A 25,260-nucleotide genomic window follows, 5' to 3' on the forward strand; every position below is an offset into this window, starting at 1 on the left:
AATTTAATTGCTGAAAACTCTGCCCGATGGTACACATTACTAGAGAGTTTTCGGAGGCACTTTGAAATGCCAAACAACCTGTACCTTATCCATTCAGAAATGCAAATTCTGTAAAACTCCATTTCAGCTACTATTGCCAGTGACTTTGTAGTGCATGATATTTTAATTATCATGCAGGTTTATTTTCTTTTTGTCACATTTAATTTAATAATAAAAATGGAAACAGACATTATAGATTTCACACTAAGGGGAGCCCAGAGCCTGAAGAGCCACTGAACTTGGCTCAGAGAATGTGCATTTAGAATTTCATGGCTCTCCTATTCTTATTCAGAAGGAAGAAATTCTCACTGTTCTTCTCTGACTCACCTCTTTCCTCTGCTTCCAGCCTGTGTTTTAGGGACATGTGGACCAAAGATGGTCCCAGCTCACCAGCACATCCCAGCTTGTCCTGGTTGATATCACACTTCCAGTTTATCTGAACTGGAGTCCTGGAGAAAGCCCTGCCCTCCAGTGAGGCTGAGCCCTCCAGGAATCAGATCCGACTCTGCAGCGTTCTGAGGGTGGTGGAAAGAGAGTGCTATGGGCTTCTCTGATTTCTTTGTCACCACTCAGGACTCCCATGCCCTAACCCCACCCTAGACCAAGACAACAAAAGTCCTTCTGTGTGTCCCCTACACCCAGAGGAAAGAACTGGCCAGATGAGGGAACACTTGCATCTTAGACCTCAACCTACCACTTACTCATTGTGTGACCTCCAGCAACTCACAGGACTCTTAGAGATGCTGTGTGTGTCAAAGGAAGAATTGAACTAAATGGTACCTAAGCCCCTGCCAGCTCCAACCCTCTCTGCTTCTAGGTATTGAGATCCTTAGGGAAGGCCGTGTGACATGCTTAGCAGCCCTGACTGAGACGGCACTTTGTAAATGCTTGCCTTGATGTCCTGGGTCCAGGACAGTGTCAAGATGAGGGACTCCACTTGTGCACTTCACCCCGAGCTAGGGCCCTTGAACTGTACACCTGACTTCAGTTCCCTGTTTTGGCGTAAACAGAAATGTGAATGCTTTCAAAGCTTTTGAAGGACAACTTTTTTTTTTTTTTTTAGACAAACAAGCAACCAAACCTTTTTAATAGTTCCTATTTCCTTTACTTGTTATTCACTTCACACTGAATCTTAGACAACTAAAATGGATAAAATTGGAATGGGGACAGAGTTGATGGTAAAGCCCGATCTCTGCAGAGTGAAGCCCGAACCCGACCGGCCCAGAAGGACATACTTGAGAAAGGTCTTCTCAAAGCTGGTCTGTGTGACCAGGTTGTCACACACTCACTTTCCCATGGACATGACCACTTACTAGTGCAGTGATTTTGTCCTTCGCTCCAGACCCCTGAGCGTGCCCTAGCATGAGTGTGAGATCCTAAGACAGTAATAACTTGTCTCTCACCCTCTGCCTCTCGTGAAGGGAGCGCCTCACCGTGCTGAATAGCTACTCTAGAAAGAGCCATTTCCTCTAAAGCTAGAAGGAAGTGAGGCCCTGCTGGCCATGTTGCAAGCAAACATGCTGCTCAGAATGTGTGTCTGCAGGGTTCAATAGCCTGCACATCCACCAGGAGCCAGGAATCTGGGGACAGGTGACCAGCACCAGTGGCAGCTCATTGAAACCTCTTTTTTGCACTTTTCAGCCTACAGCCACAGCTCCCAGCCTGGGAGGTGCTCCCCACCCTGAGACAAGTCTGGGCATGTGCCCGTTAGTGAGCCTCAAGGTCTCGTCAGTCTGGAAAATCAGTATTTAGCTAGGCACCAGTGAGGGTGCCCTTCCTGCTAGCACTTGTCCATAGTCCTGTCCATCCCAGCATCCCATGTGCAGTGTAAGCATTTAGCTCATGGTTTTAGCTACTATGGGCTGCACAACAAATCACCCCCAACTTAGTGATTTAAAACAACTATTTATTGAATGTATGGGTCTGTGAGTAAGGGATTTGGACGGGACGCTGTGGGGAGGGCTCTCTGCCCCACAATGTCGGGGTGTAAGCTGGATGACTTGAAGGTGAAGCCTGGAGTCAGCTGAAGGCTCAGTCCCTCCCACATGTGGCTCTTGGCTGGGGCCTTAGCTGAGTTTCTCAATAAGACACTGACATAGCCTGTCCACATGGGTTGGGCTTCCTCACAACATGGATTCTGGGTTCCGGGGATAGTGATTTGAGAAGACACAGACCTGTTAATAACTTGGCTCTGGAAGTCAGGCTTGTCATTTTACTGTGTTCTGTTCACTAGAGGATCCTCAAAGGCACAGCCAGCTTCAAAGGAGAGAAGAGATAAATAGTCTCTTGATGACAGAGAGGCAAGGTCTGCAAAAGTCCCTCCACCATACCTAAGCACAGTAAGGAGGTGGACAAGGAAGTTTTGCCTAGCCTTTCAAGTTAAGGTTAACAGGCAGGATCTCTATGACTTTGTCCAGCTGACAACCCTGACTGGTCATGTCCTGTTCTCTGTGGACAGAACAGCATTTCATCAGATTGATAGAATTATATAAATATGCCATCTCATCAACTGTCATTTTTCAGCTTAGATAGTAAACTAATTCTGTTTCCAAGATTCCAAGTGAGAGCCTTTTGGTAAAGCTATAAACCCTTCAAATAAAACTCACCTGTTCAAACTCAGCACCCTCTCATTTGGGCCAACAAGCATGGTTTGCGCAGGAGTCTGGCAGACATTCTTCTGTTTGGGGAAACAGCCCTTGAGAGAATCTCAGATCTTCTGCCGCTAGTCATGGGACCTTTAGCCCTCTGAGTCTGTCTCCTTATGCCTCTTTGTGTCTTTTTCATCTTTAAAATTATTTTAAAAAAATTTTTAATTGAATTTTATTGGGGTGACACTGGTTAACATAATTATATAGATTTCAGGTGCCCAATGCTACAACACATCTGTACACTGCATTGTGTGTTCACACCTCTAGGTCAAGTCTCCGTCCATCCCCGTTTATCCCCTATAACCCTCCTCTGGCTGTGCCTCTCCCACAATCACCACACTCTTGTCCGTGTTCATGAGTTTTTTATTTTTCTTTTTATTGTCTTATTTTACTCTATCCCTCTATGTTCTTCACTGTTTCTATAATTTTTTTTAATCAGGCATATTTTTTCCATACTTTTCCATTATGATTTGAATTACTGTTTTGGTAACTTTATTATGTTTTAGAGGTGTAGAAAATACAACAAAGTACAGAGAAGGAAATACAAATTTGCTATAATACTTCCCCTCAAAATAATAATTAATATTTTAGTGCTTTGCCTATTTGAATATTTCCTCATCATTAAATATTATTGTATTAAAAATGATTTTAATGGCTAAATATGAATCAAATATACCAGAATTTATTTTAACCATCTCCTTTATTGTTGGCATTTGTTTCCTCTTTTCAAAACTTTTAATACAATTACTTTTGCATTATTAAAATATTATATTTTTATTTAATATATAAGATAAATTCTTTTTGTACTTAAAGGCTTAATAAAAATTACTTAACTTTAAATATATATATTTTTTCTTTTTGAGCAATTCCAGGAAGTGGAATTATTGAATCATAGGATTTAAAATTTAAAATTCAGACCATGTACTCTGAAATTGCTTCCCCAAACTCACACAATCTGTACATAATTTTAAAAGAAAAAAATAGGCAAGGATTATATGTTTGGGGAGAACTGTAAAGCCATATTTTAAATGACTTAATTCAACTTTGACTTATACTTGTTTTAGCCTTAAAATGAGGATTGAGTCATTTGATTCCATTTAAGAACGTTTTGAATTCCTTGATTCCATTCTTTTTTTCTGTCTTTAAGTGTATTCTCAGTTGTACATATTTTCCCACTAATACTGTATTTTTCTCCTTTGTGTATAACTTGTGGTTCCACCACTGTCAATCATTTCCCTCCACGTGTTCTTTTTCTGCATGTCTCATTTATTTCAAGCATGACTGTAGTGTTACTCATCACCCAGTATCTCAGCTTCCATGTAATTTGTCTGCTCTGTAATTCTGCAGCTTTGAATGATAATGCTTTAACTTTTAGGATCAGTATTACATATATGCACGTGTAATTTTTACGTGCATGCTCTCTCATTGTCATTGCTATGGTTGGTTATGTGTAAACTTTCATGCTGCTTAATATGCCTGCTCGTTTCAGCCTGTCCATTTGTCCTCAAAATTGTATGTTGTCACTAGATTTCCATTTTTTTTGTATATACATTTATTTGAAATATATTCGACTTCTTCAATATTTACAATAGTTACGTATAGTTCCCATTAGACTATTTTATTCTAATATGGTTGGCCATTGGAGATATAAACTTTAAAGTATTCTGCAATTACTAGAGTGAGTGTTAAATTATATGTCCAGATTTAATGGTTACTCATAGACTCCAATTATAATATTATATAACTCATGATTTCAAAGGAATTTTTAACAGTAAATATCACCACACCTGGGTGTTTTATTATTAATGTTGGATAGTAAGTATAACTATTGTAGTAACTTTATAGTATAATTTGAATATGTATCTTAACTGTTTTCCTTATGCAGGATTCTTTTAAGTGTACCTTCTAAGACTTTACTATTAGTTGGGAATATTTACATTTGATTGAGTTTAAATTCTGAGCTTGCTTTTTCCTGCTTATTTATCAATTTATTATGTTTTTTATTGAGATATAATTAACATATAACGTTGCATAAGTTAAGGTGGACAACATGTTGATTTGATACATATAGTGTAATATGATTATGACTGTAGCTAACACCTTTACCATGACACATATCATTTGTGAGAACAGATAAGAGCTAGTATCTTAGCATTTTTGAAATATATAATACAGTATTGTTGACTGTAATCACTGCTGTACATAGATCTTCAGAACTTATCCATCTTCTAGGTACAAGTTTATACCTTTTAATGACATTCCCCCAATATACCCTCCTACCCCCAGCCCCTGGTGAACATCACTTTACTCTCTGATTCTACAAGTTCAACTTTTTTAGCTTTTACATATAACTGATATCAGATGATATGCCTTTCTCTGTCTGGCTTATCTTACTATGCATAACATGCTTTTTTCTTTCCCTTTTTTCTGAGAGGCCCAATGCGTTTTCTGCATTTTCTTGATCTTGTTGATTCTTTTCTTTAAAAATCTGTGGCTTTCTAAAAAAATCTATCCTGTTAGAAAAAAAAAAATCTATCCTGTTAGTATTTTGTTGGAAATCACGTTGAATTCACAACTTGGGAAGAATCAACATTTTAATGAGTATTTGAATAAAGATGGGATATATTTTTTAAAAATCTGTGGCCTTTTGTATGCCAGGCCTTACACTTGAGGCCCTAAGATGAATGAATGACTCTCAGCCCTGCTGGCTGGGAGTTTACAATCACTTGTGAGAAACTGACACATGTCAGAATTGCTGCGCTACCAGGGAGGGACATTGTCGGGGCCTTGAAGGAGTGGTTGGGAGCTTAAGCTCCAGTGAAGAAGAGAAAATTAATACCTATATATATAGTGGCTATATATATAATACACACCTCATGGCATTTAAAGTTACCTTAATATTCTAACTTTCAGGGACTGTGCCTGCATGTAAATAATAGTTAGGTGCCGTAATACATTCCTGTGCCCTTACAGGAATATCTCTTTGTTCTTACAGGTCAGCCTGGTTGTCCCTATGTCTTGTCCCAGCCCCACTTTGGTTACAATTCCTATTATAGTGTCAGTTTTCTGGTGAATGTAGTTGGAAGACTCAGGCTTCTCCTAGGATAAATCCACTTTAGGAATCAACATACTGGAAATTGTGCTTGGAAATGAGCAGATTAGGGGGGTACCCTGTGGAGTCATTGCAGATGCAGCTCATCATTCGGTAATCACCTGAAATTGGTTCATGTCTTCTCATTAGTGACCTCCAGGGAGGACAGAGGTTCTATATGGTTCTACCGGAGTGTAGAGGCTGAGAAAGCTCTGTTGGGAAACCTTACCTTCATGTACTGCTGAGTGAATCACAGATAAGTTCATGGCTCTAAAAAAGCTATAGCTTACATGTTGTCTTCTCCCCCCGCCCCCCCTTCTTCTGTCTCTGGCCAGGAATTTTACATCCTTTTTGCAGACCTTGGAGAAAAATGTGAAGCCATAGGCAAGAAGTTATTGTACTTGGAAGATCAACTTCACATGGCAATCCATAGTCATGATGAAGATCTCATTCATATCCTTTTCAGCTTGCAGATTAAACACCTGCCAGGCTATCTTGTGAAAGCAAGTCTTAAACCCCCACAACTGTTCCATGCCTCAGCAGATGGGATCACATAGACACTGCTGGTATTTATAGTTCAGCACACTTTGGGTCCCTGAGATTATACAATATACAATATTTTCTCTCTAGTTTTGGTAAGTAATTCAGCATTTTTTTTATGATTAAACCTGACCACTAAACATTAGCCATGAAGTTCAAACGTGATCACAATAAGACCAGAGCAGAATGCAGTTTTCTGGGGTATCGAGTTGGGCTTGTGGGGCTCAGATGGTTGCAGGTTTGACTAACCAGTTTTTTAGGGGCTTTTTCAATACTAAGAAACCCAGATCCATGTCTGGTTTTCTTTGCTGTATAATTCTGCCATGTAACAGGCAGCAGAGTATTACAACTAACAGGATTTTAGATTATTTCTGTGCAATTTCTTCTTGCATGAGACTCAGTATTCACATCTGCTAATGCCTTCATCAGAATTAGCTGCCAGTGAGCAAGATGGCACGAGGGCATCTTGGTTTAGGTATGCATGGGTGTGAAGCATTGTGTACTCTGTTCATCTGTGGTTGCAGTCATTTTGTCGTGGGTTGGTTCTTTGGAAGGCAGACGGGTGGGTGCACAGACAGACAAAGGATAAGCAGCTCCATCCTTTATTTTTTTCAGTTGTTTAATCACAAGGTGCCACTTCAGATTAAAATACTTCTCTATTCATTCATCCTTTCTCTTCATTAGCATACCTTTTATGAGATATATTTGTGGGAAATACAGCTGTTTTGGTCTTTGCTTCTCATTGCTATCTTTCTTTTTAAATTCAGACTTTATCTCAAGTGTGTGTGTGTGTGTGTGTGTGTGTGTGTGTGTGTGTGTGTGTGTGTGTGTGTAGGTAGCCTTGAATGGTCAAAGATTCATCTTAATCATAAGTATTCAGACCCACAGTTTAATGATGGATTCAACACGGTTTCCTTCCTCATTATAACCTTAAATCTTTGACCTTGTTTATTAAACTTAGCAGGAAATTCCTTCAACCTAATCAGCAATTTTGTTTCACATTGTTCAAGGTAGATTTTAATAGTAGACATTTTGTTCTTCATTTGTCCTACCTCTTATAAAATTAATATTTAAGCTGTTATAAGGAAGTTGGCCAAAGAAGCAGTAGAGGAATTTTTGTTTATTCCACTTTCATGGAATGCCCAGATTTGAGCACTTATAGGGGTCACAGCCCCCGCAAATGGGCACATGTCTGCAGCTGAGCATCTGGGAGTAGCACCATGCAGAGGGCCAGTGTAGGAAGAAGACTTCCTGCCCCCAGCCCAGCAAGTGGGGACTGTCCTCAATTGGATGTCCCTCAGGCTTGAGATGGAGTCAGGTAGCAGCTCTGGGAGCTGCAGTCAGAGCTCATGTTGTTCCCTTGTTTAGAAATTTTCTAGGAGGTTAATTTGATTCCAAGGCACAGAGTTTTCTCCTTAATAGGGTTGGGTGGCAGGGAGGAGCCTGAGAAAGGACAGAGCTGTGTGTAAACAAGATCCTGTAGTTTTCCCACAGCTGAGCCAATCCAGATTCAATGGCAGGAGGATCACAGCAATTTCTAAGCCTCTTTGAGCGTCAGCATGCTCATCTCTTACATCAGACAGTAACATACACCTCCAAGGTTTTCATGGGGGTAAAGTGAGGCTATATCTAGAAAGTACTATATGTTCAAGTGCTTGGTTTTAGGTAGAAAACTATATTGTCTAAGTCTGTTTGCCGCACCATCCTTGGCATCTATGCCATAGCTAAAGCCACATCCTATAAGAGGTTTCCAGGTAAGTCGATTCAACCATTTTGTAATAAATGCTTAAAGGAATTGATCAGTAACCAGACAATGACTTATATGAAAAGCCATTTAATTCTAACAAACTGCTCTAGATATATAGGGTTATTATCCCTGCTGGATAGTTGAGAAAACTGAGGTTTAGAAATTATGTGGCTGGTCCAAGGTTATTTCTAACCAGTGGCAGTTTTCCTGCAACAAGCTCCATGGTCCTATGGGGACCATCAAGAAACAGGTAGGCCGATAAGTACAGGGACAGACTGGCCCATTTTATGGAACACATAGTTACTTCAAAAAAGTTTAAGCTATAATAAAAGTATTTTATTTAAGTCATGTTTTTTTGGAATTTTTCTCATCCAATTTTCCTGGAATAATTGGGGACACACTGGGCCATGTTGAACCAGAGTTGGGAAGCACTGGTTTTGGTACTGAAGTCAGCGCCTCCCCCCACAAATCAAATCTGCCCTATAATATGGATTTCCCCCTGACCCTTCTCTGAAGCTCTGTGTCCCTGATAAACACATGGAACTCTTATTTGAGTGGAGCATAGTGTTGTCCTAAGATAGGTGTTTCTGAGATTCTGCAGAGAAGACCCCGTTTCAAATTAGAACTTGTCTAGATATCCAGAGAGTCTCCTCAGTCTTCTAGCCGGACTCCGACTGGTTTGTGTCTCCATTCTTGAGCAAAGATACAGAGCTGAGTGCACTGGAAAGAAGTGCTGGCATCCGCAGGGAAGAATCATGCAGAGAGGGGAATATTTTGGTTTGGTTCTATTAGGCACTCTGTCAGAACCCACAGAGCACATGAGGTGGTGTGGGCATGATTCATGTGAGTCCGTGGTGAATGTCTATGTCCACCAGATGCCAGCCTTGGATGCCAGGATGCTCACACTTGCTGGGGAAGGGCTAGGGCTGCCATAAACCGTGTGTGTGCAAAAGCATTGTTCATGTGGTGTCCATAGATGGAGGGCCAGGAGTCATCATGGGGTCCAGTTTCCATACAGACCCTCTGGGCACCTGACTTACTGTGGGGGCAATAGGCAGCCTGCTGGGGGTCTCTAGCTTTTTTTATTATTAATTTTTAAAATTTATTGTGTTAACATGGATTCAAGTATGCCACTCAAAATAACACCCTCAACCCCCCACAACATGCCCCGATTATACCCCTTTGCCCCCTCCCCCTCCCTTCCTCCATCTTTCCCTCTGGGACTTGCTGTCCTGTTATCTGTATGGGAGTCTCTGGCTTTGAAGAAGAAGACAGGTCTGAGGAGGCGAAAGAGGCCATGTCTCTTCACCATCCTGACAGGCTCACTAAATCATGAGTAGCCTGACCAAGTAACAACAGAAACCTATCAGTTACGGGGTGAGCATCTAAAGAGGCCGTGCCGTTAATTGGAAGAACTGGTGCCAGACAGGTGACTCACGCCTGCTGTCTGAGCACAGGACAGAAGGTGTGACTTTGCTGCCAATCAAGCCTGAGTTCCAGGAGCATTTGTCTGAGTCTCTAGTACAATTTCACAGTCATTCGGGATCCTAATTAGCAGTTGGACTTCATAAAACACTTTGAGTGTCTGTAATGGTTCCTTCATGTTCGAAACGCTTTACCTGAAACCATGTAGGTTGGTGGATTTTTAAGCAGGGTTTTTCTTACTTTTTCCCTTTGACTTCTACAGAACACTTTTAAAGGAACAGAAGCATGCCTAAGATAGGAGCACTGTTGGCATATTTGAAGGCCAGGGCAGTTCTGTCTGCCTGTGAGTTACAGAAGAGAGAGGGGTCCATTGATTCTCTATGCAGTCCTGGTTTACAGCCATGCCCGGGAAACAAGCAAGAACAAGCGAGTCTGTTCTCTCTGTTGATCTGGAACGTACGGTACCCAATCAATTAGCTTTGGTACTGCTCCACGGCATGCAAGTGCTTTGAGCACAGCCAGGAGCTCGCATAGCCATTACTCCCCTGAGGAACCCTTGTTTGGTTCAGCTTTCAAATTTATAGCTCAAACAGACAAAAGTAACAGTCTGGGAAGTTGCTCTGTCTCCTGAGGAGTGTTTTCTGCTTCTCGAGCTGAGAGCGGACCCATGATGATCTAAAACCACAAGGTTTTGGAAAACTAAAACCCTACAAGGTTGTTGGGGCGCTGTATGTGCTGGGCCGATGCAGGTATGGTGGCCACAGCTCTTGTGTTTGGCTCCCACCAAAGGGAGTGGGGTGGAGAGAGGAAGATGCGGACCCCCACTTTGAGGGAGAAGAGGAAGCCTGGGAGAGGGCATGGACAGTGCAATTCAGCACCAGGCAGGCACCACAACGAGTGCCGTGCATGGGCACCAAGGCCATGAAGCAGGCTGTGTGTGCAGGCACGGCTCTCCTTTTGGTTGTGAGCATTTGTGTTCCTCACCTTGGCTTCCCAGGAAGGTCAGTTTTCTGGTCCTGTAGGCCATTGCGGCTGCAGAGGGATCACTGTTGATGTGAAGACGTACTTTAGCAAATAAGTAAAAGTTTCAAAGGATGAACCATTATTTCTCTTTGAACTAAGCTAGGGCAGATGAACTGAAGACCTTTTTTGGCTCACCTAAAGCAATTACTTGAAAACCCAATTGATAATCCAACATTCAGTTGTTTTTACATATAAACAAAGGACCCCTCTGAAAGAATTTGAGGATCTTGGCAAATGGCTGCCTACATGACAATATTGCCTTACCACTGTATTCCTGGGTGATTCCTGTAAGATGTGTTTTGCTGTCTTACCCTTTTACTATGAACACAATTTGTACAACTTTACTAACAAGAAGTTATGCACATGCTTAACATGCACATAGTCTATCCTAAGATGGTGAAAATGGTCTTGGGTTTTCTTCTGTGGCTTCTCATTTTGAAAACCTTTGCAGTGTGTTCTACCAGAGCCAGGAGTTTAACGAGTTCTTTAAGAAGCAAGTCATTTTGGTTCTGTTTCTCTTTCTAAAAACCTTGGTCATCATTGAACATTTTATGAATAAGGGCATGTAGTCTCAGGCTGCATACTAAAGGTAATTAAATCTGAGGAGTTTGTCAGGATCCATAAACTGCTTAAGCTCTGTGCTTACTTTTTATAAATGTAGTATAACTTTGTGATTAAATTGCAGCTTGATGTTCAGTCTGAGACCACTTAAGCCTTTGCTTGGGTAACAGAGCTGTCCAGAGAAATGGAGGAAAATGAAACCCCTAAAAGAAATATCAGTCTTTCTTCCTATACCCCCTTAATCCCACCGTCATTCCCCTCAAGTGCAAGTGCAAGGAGGGAGCTGTCATAGTAAATGTATGTAAATTACACAAATGATGAAGTCTGGTGACGCTCCAAGAGGATGAAAAGCTGCCAAAAGCTTTTCAGGGTGGTTCAATGTTTTTGCTTAGGAGAGGTTCATTTGCATAATTCCCAGGATCCTCTGCTGTTTTTCTTTTCTTTTTTTTAAAGAGAAAGCTTTGTACATCATAATCTAAAGTTGTTTTTTTTCTCTTGACATTGCATTGACATTGTCCTTAAATAAAAGAACATTGTAGCAGAGACAGTCTGTGAGAGGTAAGATTCCTGCAATCTGCTTTTCCCAAAGCTGTGTGTTTCTCTGTCGCTAATCTAGTAATATTCAAGTGGTCTGACCTCAGGTGATGATTTAATGGCATTTAAATGGTATCAACATATTTTTGTTTCCTTTTGTTCCTGTTGGATGGGGTTCAATTAGTTAGCTTGTTCAATTAAAAGAATTCAACCCATCTCTCTCCCTGTGTTTATTTTAGGATTGTTCTGAGTATAGGGACAACAGGAAAGAGCAGAGGGGCCTGAGGGACAAACAGAAAACCACCACTGGTTAAATGTCCCAGTTTAAAAACCCAGGAGACAGCCCATTTCTTAAGAGAATATTTATTACACACAATTTCTTGCTAAATTCTCTGTGATGGTTTTCTCTATGTGAGAAACAACTTTACAGGTTAGGCAACTAAGAACCCAGCAGTGTTAGGAAAACAAACAAACCCAGGACAGGCAAGCTCCCTGCAGTCTGTCAAATATCGAGACCCCAAAAGACTACTTTACAAGTACCTGGAAGTTTAATAACACATGACAGCAGGCTAGGGGCTACAGGGGTTTAGAAGTCACTGTTTCATGAAAAAACTGAGATTCAGGGTGATTTACACAAGGTGAGAGGGCTGGTCAATGGCCAACAGGGACCATAACTCATGACTTTGACTCTGGACCTATGGTGGCCCAAAATCTTGGATTTCACAAGGAGGCTCTGATTCCCAGCCTTCTGGCCTTCATGCTGTCAGAGCACTTGGCTGTGACAGTTGCCCCGCCCCAGCTTGGGGCTTAGCAGGAATTATTGTCACACAGACCATATATCATGGAGCATCCCAGTTGGCCATCTGTCTCTGTTTAAGAGCTGACTCTTCCTTTTTCTTTTTGAAACCTCTCTTGACGTAGTTAATAACCCTAGCTAGGCCTTGTAGAAACTGCAGTGGCTCTTAAAAGAAGTGTAAAATTTATATTAATATTTAATCCCTACAATTTGGAAGAACTTGAAACTGCAATTAGATGGCTGTGCCCATCTGCTTCCAGCAGACACTCAATGCTCTTCCGAGGTCCTGGGGGGCCACAGGGGGCCGCCCACACCTTCCGCGTGCTCCTTGACAGCAGGCGCACAGTCTCTGAGGAGGGAGCTCCAGATGGTGAAGGAGACTCTGCAGGCCACCATCCTGCAGCTCCAGCCAGCCAACGAGGCGGGAGAACGAGAGGCAGCAGCTTCCTGTGTGACAGCTGGTGTCCGGAAAGCACAGACCTGAGGCTGACGGGATGGGGAAGCAGGGTGAGTGACCACGTCATGTATATGAATGCTCCGAGCTGCTCTCTCCCTGCATCACAAGGGTGCCTGAATCAATGATGGAGAAACAGCCTCCAGGTCTCTTGGCAAAAAGGAAGTCCACCCCACTGTCCTGACGCTGAGACCGGGGTCTGCAGATGGGGACATGGTGGGGGACCATGGCCTGTATATTTCCTTTTAAATGTCACACAGAGGCACCTTTACATGTCATTCATGGGAGCGTCCTGCACAGGATTTGAAAGTCTTTTCATCTCAGTCCCGTTAGACAGAAGTTGGGGTGAATTCTCCTGCCTGTATCATCTTGCTTTCTGCAGCAATTAAAATATCTCCTGATTTAAGAACCTATACAAAGGAAACCAGACATAAATATATATCCCGCCATGTAGCTAGTGTGTTCACTAAGGCAGTTCAAGGCTCAGTGAGCCACTATAGCACTCAGTGAGGTCATGCGGTGCTCGCTAACACTGCAGAATGCTCACTAACATGGCAAGAAGCTCTCTAATGTGGCGGTGCTCCCTAACATGGTGCAGTGCTCACTAACACAGCAGAGTACTCTAACATGGTGTGGTGCTCTCTAAGAAAGTACAGTACTCACTGGGTTCATGCTCTAAGGCAATGAGGTGCTCACTGAGACTGTAATACCCAGTAAGTTCAGTATTCACTAAGACAGAGTGTCCTCACTAAGGCCGTGTGGTGCTCAGTAACCTGGGGCATTGCAGCCCCTCGCTGCTGAGGCTGAGTAAAACAGGCTGAGTTCGTGTGGCAGCCCCACCCCAAGAGCAGGGAGGAAGGCAGCCTCAGAGACGCTCTGTGAACACGGGTCTGCTTTCTCTGTTGAGCATAGTTGGGACTGCACGGCACCATGACTCCTGCTCAGAGAGCACAGGGCACATGGACATGTTCATCTGTGGGAAAGCTCAGAAAGAGACCCACTTAATTTAGTCTCACCCTGTTCTTCCCAAGTTTAATGGATCATAGAATTTTTTTTTTCATTTAGATCCTAACAATAGCGCACCAGCCTAGCACTGTGCAGCACTGCACTCTGGGGCAGTTGTGACCCCAGTCCTGTTTATATTATTATGTGTGTGCCTTAGAGACCAAACTCAAAAGCTTGCAGGGTGTTGACTTCATAATGAGTTGCCAGTTTGGTCAGATCATTGATTCATTGCTCTCTGCGTGCTTCCATTCTCATTTATACTCACAAGGTTTGTGATGCTCCTGCCTTCATGAGGATCCATGGGCCTGGGGCCGTTTTTGTCATTTCCTGAAGTCATGCTGTCCTTTCCAGAAGGCAGCTGGCGCTTGCATCACCTCCCGTGCGGTGCAGCATGTGGTTCTTAGGCACGGAGCCGCCTGCAGAAGCCAGCAGTTGGCTGGGCTCCCGGGAATGAAGCAAAAGCACATTCTGTGAATTCACTGATGGTGTTGCCTGAAGATTTTCCTTGAGCATTTTTGAAAATATTCTACACATTTTAATAATAAGTAAAATTAATATGTTCCAGGAATTCTTGGTTTTCCAGTGATGGACCAAGTGCCTGAATTATTTATAATTGCATTTAAAAATTATTATGTACTAGTCACATGGAACTTGGAATCCTCCTTGAACCCTTGAATTAATTCCTTTGAAACGAAACTTGGGAAGAGTCAGAATTGACCATACTGCCAATAATGAGACTTTACTTTAACACGTGTCATTTTTAAAAGCCACACTCCAGACATAAGACATCTTAACAGTCACTAACTCAAGTGTTTTGCATTACTCAAAAAGCATCATGAATATTCTGTGAGGTCATGCTCTATTTGAATACTCTAGGCCCTGGCCAGTTGACTCAGTGGTAGAGCGTCCGCCTGGTGTATGGAAGTTCTGGGTTCAATTCCTGGTCAGGGCACACAGGAGAAGTGACCATCTGCTTCTCCACCCCTCCCTCTTCTCTCTCTCTTTCACTTTCTCTCTCTCCTCTCCCATCTCTCAGCCATAGCTCAAATGGTTTGAGCAAGTTGGCCCTGGACACTGAGGATGGCTTCATGGCCTCACCTCAAACACTGAAATAGCTTGGTTGTTGAGCAGCAGAGCAGCGGCCCCAGATGAGCAGAGCATTGCCATATAGGGGCTTGCTGGATGGATCCTGGTTGGGACACATGGGGGAGTCTGTCTCTCTGCCTCCCTGCCTCCCTGCCTCTCACTTAATAAAAAAAATAAAATAAAATAGAAAACTCTAGAGGCTAATGGCTACTCTGCATGTGTCCCAAATTGGTTTCCCCAGTCCCTCTGCTGGGCAGTGTGTTCTTTTCCGTTTAAGATGCCTGACCAAGTTTAAGTATCAGGGCAGGTGAATGCTGCTTTAACCATTTGCTAGTCTGTGCTGGTCAACAGGCAGCCAGGAAGCCAGCTAAAATAGCCAGTGTGCTTCCTCTGGCCACACAGCCTTTTCAGGACAAGCCCCCGTCTCTTTGGCCACTATGATCTTGGACCATGTATCTCAACCCACAATAGAGGAGAGTTTTTGTCAGAACAACATAAAAGAAAGTAGTGCTTCAATTTAAAAGCAAGAAGACAAGGATAATAAAAACAAGCTTTTGTAGAGATAGAGATAATCAAGACTACAAGCAAAAGTGCAGACTGAAAATGATGGCTGAGAGTGTGTTTCACTGTGATGTGGTGTGAAAATGAACAGAGTGGTCTGCTGCCCACCAGCTGAGATGTTGGCATCTCAACGGCTGCCCATTTACCTTTTACCAGCCTGAGATAGGGCATGTCCCCAACTGGCAACAACCCAGTTCCTGCCAACTTCCTGAAATTTCAAGGTTAAAATGATCCTTTCCCAGACTAAATAGGTATGCAAGATTGGAAACCTTATTTCCTGTGCAGTCAGGCTGGTTTCCCCACCCCAGGGACAGATAGGGCTTGTAGGAAGGCATTGGGATTGTCCTAAGACCTTTATAATAATTAACTCCTTTAATTCTCATGCCAGTCTCAGCAGGTAGGTGCTTGTGGATGATGACATGGAGCCTTAAGAGACCAACCTGACCAGGCAGTGGTGCAGTGGATAGAGCGTCGGACTGGGATGCGAAGGACCCAGGTTCGAGACCCCGAGGTCGCCAGCTTGAGTGTGGGCTCATCTGGTTTAAGCAAAAAGCTCACCAGCTTGGACTCAAGGTCACTGGCTTGAGCAAGGAGTCACTCGGTCTGCTGAAGGCCCACGGTCAAGGCACATATGAGAAAGCAATCAATGAACAACTAAGGTGTCTCAACGAAAAACTAATGATTGATGCTTCGCCTCTCTCTCTATTCCTGTCTTTCTGTCCCTATCTATCCCTCTCTCTGACTCTCTCTTTGTCTCTGAAAAGAAAGAAAGAAAGAAAGAAAGAAAGAAAGAAAGAAAGAAAGAAAGAAAGAAAGAAAGAAAGAAAGAAAGAAAGAAAATGTGACTGCCTCCTTTCGGTAGAGTGCTCATCATTGGGGGGAGGGGAGGGGCACAAAGAAAACCAGATAGAAGGTGACGGAAGACTATATGACTTTGGGTGATGCGTATGCAACATAATCAAATGTCAAAATAACCTGGAGATGTTTTCTCTGAACCTATGTACCCTGATTGATCAATGTCACCCCATTAAAATTTTTTTAAAACAAGAGACCAGTGGACTTTCCCCAAGACACAGAACTGGTCAGCTGCAAACAAGAGTAACAGACAGGTAGAACACCCTTAACTGGTGATCTTCATGAAGTGCCTTCAGTATCTTTTGGGGACTGCAAAACATGGTGCTTACCTGTTCACTTAAGAACACATGGTCACCATGGGACCCTGCTGCGGCATCAGAGAATCTGAGCCTAGGAAAACAGGCTTCCCACCCTCCAGGTGGGACCCGCTGTTCTGCGGCCATGAAATCTAGGCTCAGAAAGGCTTCGATCCACCTAACCACCTGCCATGGTCCTACCAGCCATTCATTTCCCATCCACTGCAAAAGCCTGCCAGCAATAATCATTACTTCTTAACACTGGACAGATTTTCTTGAAATCCCCGTATAATTGGTGTTTCCCAGAAAATGTTCGAGAAAGCAATGTTGTACTTCTGGATTAATGCCTTCTTGTATCAGCAGTTTAACTTTGATCTTGACTGTCCTTATCTTACCTAATCTTTGGATTTTGTCATATAATTTATTGCTTCATGAAGTTGCCTTTTTGTTATGTGAAATTTAAACTGATATTCAAGTATTGGTGTACCTTTAACATTTTTATTTTTTGTCTTCTGGAGTATAATAGAAAAAAATATCAGGTTTATTCATCTCATCTTTTTGTTACAGGATGATTAATTGTACAGCAACATATCACACAAAACATTTCTAATAAAGAAATGTTTTAAAATCCTGTATGTGTTTACTTTCAGATATCAACCAATCAGAAAACAATGTAAATTTTTATTCCAGACCCCTTGATTGAGGAAATTGAAAATAATGTTACCAGTTATGTGGGAAAAAGCCAAAGGTGCCCACTAACACCACTGGCAATATTTTGCTGGAGATACTGGCTAAATTAGTTAGGCAAGAAAAATAAATGACAATTACAATTTTGAAAGAGGAGCTACATTAATATTTACAGGTGGCATAACTGTAGCCTAGAAAACCTAAAACAAGTAACAGGAAAATTTTTACACAATAACACAATTAGTGTACCAAAATGAACAGGTTTAACATACACAAAGCAGAAGATAAAGTATAAGTAAAGACCTCATTTTAAATAACAAAAATAAAGAGCAAACAACTAGGAATAAAATTTAATTTAAAATACATATGACACATTAGGCATTTGGATAGAAAGTCATCATTAATAGTCAAATATCTGTAAATTAACTTAAAAATAGTACCTCATTGCAACTGAGTCACAGATGCCTAGATATATCCAATATTCTTTCTCCACTTCACGCCTTCTGGCATTTTCTCATTTAGGTATGTAAACTATAGAGGTACTGAGGATGCACGTGCAGAATTGCAGATGTACATGTGTTCTTTTAATTAATTAAGCAAAGAGGCCATTAGACTGAGACAGCTGGGAGGGTTGACATAACCAAAGCAAAATCTGAGCCTAAAAATACCTTCCGGGTTACGAGATCGAAGCCTAAAGATGACCAATCACAAACAGCCAACCAGGCCTAGAACCGTAGCCAATCAGTCATTTCCTTGCTTTTCTTCTGCCTTTTTTCTATAAAAGTCTCTCCCCAGCTCCTGTCAGAGGACCACTCCTAACCACTTCCGGTTTGGCACTGCCCTGTTTGAACTGATGTTTGCTCAGATAAACTCTTAAAAATGTTTAATATGCCCCTGTTTATTTTTTTTAACAGTACCTTTTTTTTTGTAAGAAAAAAAATGGAAAACAACCTAAATTTTCATCAGTAGTAGGCTGTTGCAATAAATATGATATATTTACACTATGGAGTGCTTTGAAGTGGCTTAAAAAATCTCTCTATTCACATATGCTGGTGCCTGCAGAGATATGACTAGAGAGGGGCCCAGGTGACTAAGGAAAACAGGGTGGCAGGAGACTTACATTTCCTATGTACTCTTCCTCTTTTAAAAATTTTGTATCAAGTGCTTATATTTACTTATTCAAAAAATAAATTAATTTCTTTTAAGAAAGAACCATAGTTGTGGATAGAGATGGGACTAGCTCAGGGTAGTGCAGGGCAGAGGCCCAGGTCCTCTGTGCCCAGGCAGGATTCATACCCTGTTCAGCACCCACTGTGCGCCTGGCACAGTGCGAGGCTCATGGGATACTAAACAACTGTGATACATGATGATCAAGCAATTTTAAGGAAAGTAATTACTGTTGTTATTGTAATTATTATCATTTTAAAGACATAAACAATTATGTCTGGTGGTTTAGTACAAAATTCAACCCTGTCTGGAATCTCAGTTCCTGTCCTGGTGATGGAGTTTGATGAAGTCTCCTTCCTTCAGACACTAGAACAAAGAGACACCTGGGTTGGCTGTGTAGGCAGAGTGGGGAGTGGGGAAATGGAGTCACATCTGTCACCCATTGTCCCTTAGGAGTTACTTATGCAATCTGCATTTTATTCAATTAAGTATGCTTTTAAATGTACACAATCACATTCTCACACTGTGGGCAGGAAGTGTGACAGCTGAGTAAAGGGCATCTGGAAAGTAGGTTTACCTCCCTCATTATTGCTGTGACACGGTCAAACTTCTTGACATTACCACTCCTTTCTCAAAAGTTTGAAAGTGTCTATTTGAAACAAAGCTCCTGTCCGTCAACAGATATGATCCCTTCCCACTGTCTATTTATTCATTCACCAAGAAACATTTATGAAGTCACACTATAAAAATTGCTCTTCCTGTAGATGGACAAATTTATGAATACAGACTTTAAAAGCTTAGTGATAATTATCCAGAAAGTAATGAAAATGTTGAGTGCTGACTCTTAGGACTCTTGATTTTAAATCTACATGATAAACTACTAAACTATATACACACATACACATGGACACACACACAGAGACCCATGACAGCAGTTCAGCTAATCTTGACTGACAATTGCTTATTATTTTGTATTTCTTATGTGATTTTTATTTGGAAGAACAACATTTAAAAGAAACTTTCTAGGAAGATTCATGTACAACCCACTATTTTAATTTTGCTAGTCTTTGACCATACAGAAACATAAACTCTAGCCAGCATGTTTTCTATTCTGCTATTTTCGTTCCATAAGATGCACCTGACCATAAGACACACCTAGGGTTTTAGGGAGGAAAATAAGAAAAAAAATTCTGAACCAAATGATGTGTTAAAATATTTAATAAAATACCATATTTTTCGCTTCATAAGATGGATGGGCATTCTCCCCTCCACTTTTGAGGGAAAAAAAAGTGCATCTTATGGAGCAAAAAATGCAGTATGTTTAATATTGTGGTATTTTCTATTTTGCTACATGATTATTATAATCATTGTGTTTATTGCTGCATGATATTTACTCTATTGCATTGATCTACCATAACGCAATATTCCTCTATAATTGGGCATTAAATCTGTCCAGTATTTTGCTGTTATAGATAAAGCTGCTATGACATCTTTGTGCATACAGCTTTTCCCTTCTTTTGAATTGTGTCTCTAGGGGAATTCCCAGGAGTGAGGATACTGGAACAAAAGGTAAGAAGGAGTGCCACAGTTGAAATGAAACTTGCATTAGGGAGAGAACTGAAGATAACCAGTCCCACACACTGCCTCCTCTGGGACTTCCCATCAGGGCCTGATTGATTTTGTGGTGTTCCTCCTTGTAGTGAATGAGTCCACAATAAGCACACCAGGCACAGCGCAGCTGGACGATTCCTGCCGTCCCAAACGAGCAGTGTCGGCTCAGTAGCTACATTTCAGTGATTTGCATTGATACTGCTCTGGTGATTCATGCCCCCATGATTTTGTCTCCACATAGATAATGTGGGGTCATGCAGATGTGGGGTAGAAAGACCAAAGATCTGGACTGAAGTTTTTCCCACTAGCCAGTTGTGTGATGTTAGGTTACTTGTATTCTTGATCCTTGGACATCTGCAAAATGAAGTTGATAGTAAGAAGACCCTCCTTTCTGGACTGTGGAAGAATTCAAAGAAGTCAATGTATATGAAAGACTTTTTAAAAGATAAAGCAACATATGCAGGCATTTAAAAATGAGCGAATCTTTATGGGGAGAATAGGGAGTGAACAGAATCAATTTGAGGAGGAATGGAACCCAGTCAAGATCACTGTACCATCCTAAAGACAGCAGCTCCTGGGATGTACTTGACAATTATTGTTAGTGTACAGTGTGTCTGTAAAGTCATGGTGCACTTTTGACCGGTCACAGGAAAGCAACAAAAGATGATAGAAATGTGAAATCTGCACCAAATAAAAGGAAAACCCTCCCAGTTTCTGTAGGATGATGTGGCAGCATGTGCGCATGCGCAGATGATGATGTAATACCGTGTATACAGCGGAGCAGCCCACGACCATGCCAGTCAAGATGTGGATGGTACAGAGGAAAGTTCAGTGTGTTGTGTGGCTTGCTAAATTCGAATCCGTAACCAAAGTGCAATGTGAATATCAGCACATTTATAATGAAGCGCCACCACATAGGAATAGCATTACTCGGTGGGATAAGCAGTTGAAGGAAACCGGCAGTTTGGTGGAGAAACCCCATTCTGGTAGGCCATCAGTCAATGACAAGTCTGTAGAGGCTATACAGGATAGCTACCTAAGGAGCCCTAAAAAATCTGTACATGAGCCCACATCGAACTGCACTGAATAGGTATGAAACTGGGAGAGTATTCCTTTTATTTGGTGCAGATTTCACATTTCTATCATCTGTTGTTGCTTTCCTGTGACAGGTCAAAAGTGCACCATGACTTTATGGACACACTGTATATAAAAGAGCATTTCTGGTCTGTGGCTTAGTCCACCCTCTTTCCCCAACTTCCATGGTATACTCAGACACTCAGGAGAACATGTAAGTTGGAAATAAAAAGTGCTTTAAATTACTTACATTCAATCCACTCAGCCAGTGTAGTCAAGTGGTAAATACCCATAAACATCCAAGGTTTTTCTAATGCATCCTCCCCAATGTAAAAAATTGCACACTAACCTGAATTTGGCTGGGGATGACCATTAACTAGAACAGTCACTCCACATCAGTCTTCTACCCATTTCATATCCTTAGACCCTAAGGAAGGCCAGAATGCAGATTTCAGAGCCATGTGGGTTAATCCCAGCTTTTGATCTTCTTTCCAAAGGTGCATTTCAACACTATTTAATGGAAATATATTGGACATATGGCCCTTTCCAGTGGTTCTATCAGATAGCCTCAGTCTGGCGTATGGATGTCCCAGGTTCAATTCCTAGTCAGGCCACACAGCAAAAACAACTATCTGCTTCTCTCCCCCTTCCACTCCCCTTTCCATCTCTCTTCCCCTCCCACAGCCAATGGCTCAGTTGGTAAGAGCACATCAGCCTCAGGTGCTAAAAATAGCTTAGTACTTGAGCATTGGCCCCAGATAGGGTTGCTGGGTGGATCCCAGTTGGAATGCATGCAGGAGTCTGTCTCTTTGTTTTTCCTCCTCTCACCTGAAAGCAAGCAAGCAAGCAAGAAAGAAATGTGTACTGGACATACAATATTGTGTAAATTTAAGGTGTGCATGTTAATTTGATAGATTTATATAATGCAATATGATTACTATTGTAGCAATAATTAGTACTTCCATCATGTGACCTAATGATCCTTTCTTTAAGTGGGTAGAATCATTAGGCTCTAATCTCTTAAGAAATTGGATGATTATATACATCATCATTGTCTATATATTGTCTCTAGATATTTAGAATTTATTTACTACTTGCAAGTTGGTATCCTTGCACAAGATGTCCCAGTGGTGTCTTCAATGCCTGTCCCCTTGATTTGCCATTCTCCTTTATCTCTATCCAAGGTCAGTGACCTATTTTACTAATTTTTACCAATACTTCCCACTTGGGGCTTTTCTTTTTTTTTTTTTTTTTTTTTTTTTTTTTTTTTTTTTTCCATTTTTCTGAAGCTGGAAACAGGGAGAGACAGTCAGACAGACTCCCGCATGCGCCCGACCGGGATCCACCCGGCACGCCCACCAGGGGCGAAGCTCTGCCCACCAGGGGGCGATGCTCTGCCCATCCTGGGCGTCGCCATGTTGCGACCAGAGCCACTCCAGCGCCTGAGGCAGAGGCCACAGAGCCATCCCCAGCGCCCGGGCCATCTTTGCTCCAATGGAGCCTTGGCTGCGGGAGGGGAAGAGAGAGACAGAGAGGAAAGCGCGGTGGAGGGGTGGAGAGGCAAATGGGCGCCTCTCCTGTGTGCCCTGGCCGGGAATCGAACCCGGGTCCTCCGCACGCTAGGCCGACGCTCTACCGCTGAGCCAACCGGCCAGGGCGGGGCTTTTCTTGTTTAGATCTCTCCATCTCTCTTTTTATCTCCTGTTTTATTTATTTATTTATTTATTTAATTTTTCCGAAGTTAGAAGCAGGGAGACAGTCAGATAGACTCCTGCATGAGCCTGACCGGGATCCACCCAGCATGCCCACCAGGAGGTGATGCTCTGCCCATCTGGGGCATTGCTCTGTTGCAGTTGGAGCCATTCTAGTGCCTGAGGCGGAGGCCATGGAGCCATCCTCAATGCTCGGGCCAATTTTGCTCCAATGGAACCTTGGCTGAGGGAGGGGAAGAGAGAGACAGAGAGGAAGGAGAGGGGGAGGGGTGGAGAAGTAGATGGGTGCTTCTCCTGTGTGCCCTGGCCGGGAATTGAACCCGGGACTTCCACACACTGGGCTGATACTCTACTGCTGAGCCAACTGGCCAGGGCCTCTATCTCCTTATTTTTATGTCATTTATTAGCATTTCCTCTCTGGTGAAGAAAGGGAAAGAGGCAACTCCTGATCACTTGAGAGCCCCAGGGTGACCTCCTTGTGCATCTAAAGTTCCCTCATCGGTGGCCTGACCTGTGGTGGTGCAGTGGATAAAGCGTTGACCTGGAACTCTGAGGTCGTCAGTTCAAAACCCTGCACTTGTCCTGTCAAGGCACGTATGGGAGTTGATGCTTCCTGCTCCTCCCCCCTTTCTCTCTCTCTCTCTCTCTCTCTCTCTCTTTCTCTCTATCTCTCTCTCCTCTCTAAAAAATGAATAAAAATAAAAATAAAGATAAAAAAAATGTCAAAAAATAAATAAATAAAGTACCCTCATCATTTACACACACTTAAACAAGGCTGGGATGGCCTTATCTTCCTTCGGTGGGGGACCTACCTCCCAGCACATCTGTAGGAACCACAAAGCTAAGGGGCTGGACACTAGAGACTCACTCTGCTTCCCTGTGAGCTTCAGTAAATGAAAACTTGGCTGCACTCTTACCTCGCTGGGATGGAAGCACCTGGTGCTTTGTGTTGGCCCAGAGAGTTCTATCCGTGGCATGTGGGAGGAGTGAGAGCCTGTGACAGAGCAGCAGGGGCAAAACTTCAGAGAAGTGGAATACACGCTGGGCCAAAGACCCTCACAGAGCATCTCCACAAAGTGGAGGTGTCTTTTTTTTTTAATTTTTTAAATTCATTTTAGAGAGGAGAGAGAAAGGGAGAGAGAGAGAGAGAGACAGAGAGGGAGAGAGAGAGGAGAGAGAGACAGAGAGAGACAGGGGGGAGGAGCTGGAAGCATCAACTCCCATATGTGCCTTGACCAGGCAAGCCCAGGGTTTTGAACCAGCAACCTCAGCATTCCAGGTCAACGCTTTATCCACTGCGCCACCACAGGTCGGAGGTGTCTTTTTAAAAAAGTGAAGATGACACTAAAACAATGCACTCTTACAAAATATGGGAATACTAAGAAAACAATCAACCTTTTCCATAGCATGTCCCACAAAACACACAGAAAACCATGTCTGATTTATTTCTTTTTACACAAGGAAAATGAGACACGTAGAGGGCATGCACTGAGAGGTATCCTCTAGGTGGGATCTGACCCTTTAGGGCAGGTGTAGAAAGGTGTCTCTTCCTGGCTTGCAGAGCTGACGGTTCCCAGGGACATGCTTACTTGTGAGGGAGTTTAGTAAAGGCACCTGGATATTGTATGCTTTGGAAGCCTTGAGTACTTTTATGTAAAAAGACAGATATGCACGGGTGTCTCAGCCATGAGGAAGATTCCCAGCCAGTCTATGAAGTCATAGTGACGTTGTTTATTTGGTGTCCAGTGTACCTTTCATATTTTTGTCCCATTAGCAAGCAGTTGGCCAGGGGGAAGGCAGTGTGAGGCATCGGGCCTGGCCCTGTTCCTGTCCCCATATTCTGTGCTTTGCTACAAGTTCAGGGTAGAAAGGCAGGGAAGGCACAGGCCAGTGGAAGGATTGACCTAAAGCAAATGTCCTTGGAGACCATGTTAGAATGGCCATGTGGTGAACCACTGACTCATCTGGGGAGGATGGGGTCTACACTCAATCACTGACTTACTCTTCCTACCCCTCCCATCCCCATGTCCTTTCTCTCTCTTGCTAAACCTCTTTCTTGTTAAAGTATTCATTTATGGTATCTATTCATTTATGATAGTTGTGGCAAATCTGAAATCATAACCACATTGAAGATTGCTGTAATCTCTCTCAACCTGCCTGATTCTTATCAAGAGAGTATGACTCACTCTACCAGGGTGATGTTTTCCCTCAATCACAGGGACCCCTTCTCCTGTAGAGGAAGTAAAGGATTTTCTTGAACTGCTGAAAGACTTCCCAAATTAAGGAAAACATTTTTCAAGACTCACAGAATGAAAGCTTTTACCCCCCAGACATTTTCTGGGACAGAC

The 25,260-nt window shown here is 42.5% G+C and overlaps 1 protein-coding gene across 1 annotated transcript in view; it reads left to right on the forward strand.

Annotated features, from left to right (window-relative positions):
* DISC1 (DISC1 scaffold protein) overlaps positions 1-6,335 on the forward strand; it is a 440,648-nt gene extending 434,313 nt beyond the window's left edge. The window contains 1 exon segment of the mRNA XM_066360151.1: positions 6,114-6,335. Coding sequence (XP_066216248.1) covers positions 6,114-6,335 — 222 coding nt within the window.
* Positions 6,336-25,260: the final 18,925 nt, after the last annotated feature.

This window comes from Saccopteryx leptura, chromosome 1 (assembly GCF_036850995.1).
Source record: "Saccopteryx leptura isolate mSacLep1 chromosome 1, mSacLep1_pri_phased_curated, whole genome shotgun sequence".
NCBI classification, from domain to species: Eukaryota; Metazoa; Chordata; class Mammalia; order Chiroptera; family Emballonuridae; genus Saccopteryx; species Saccopteryx leptura.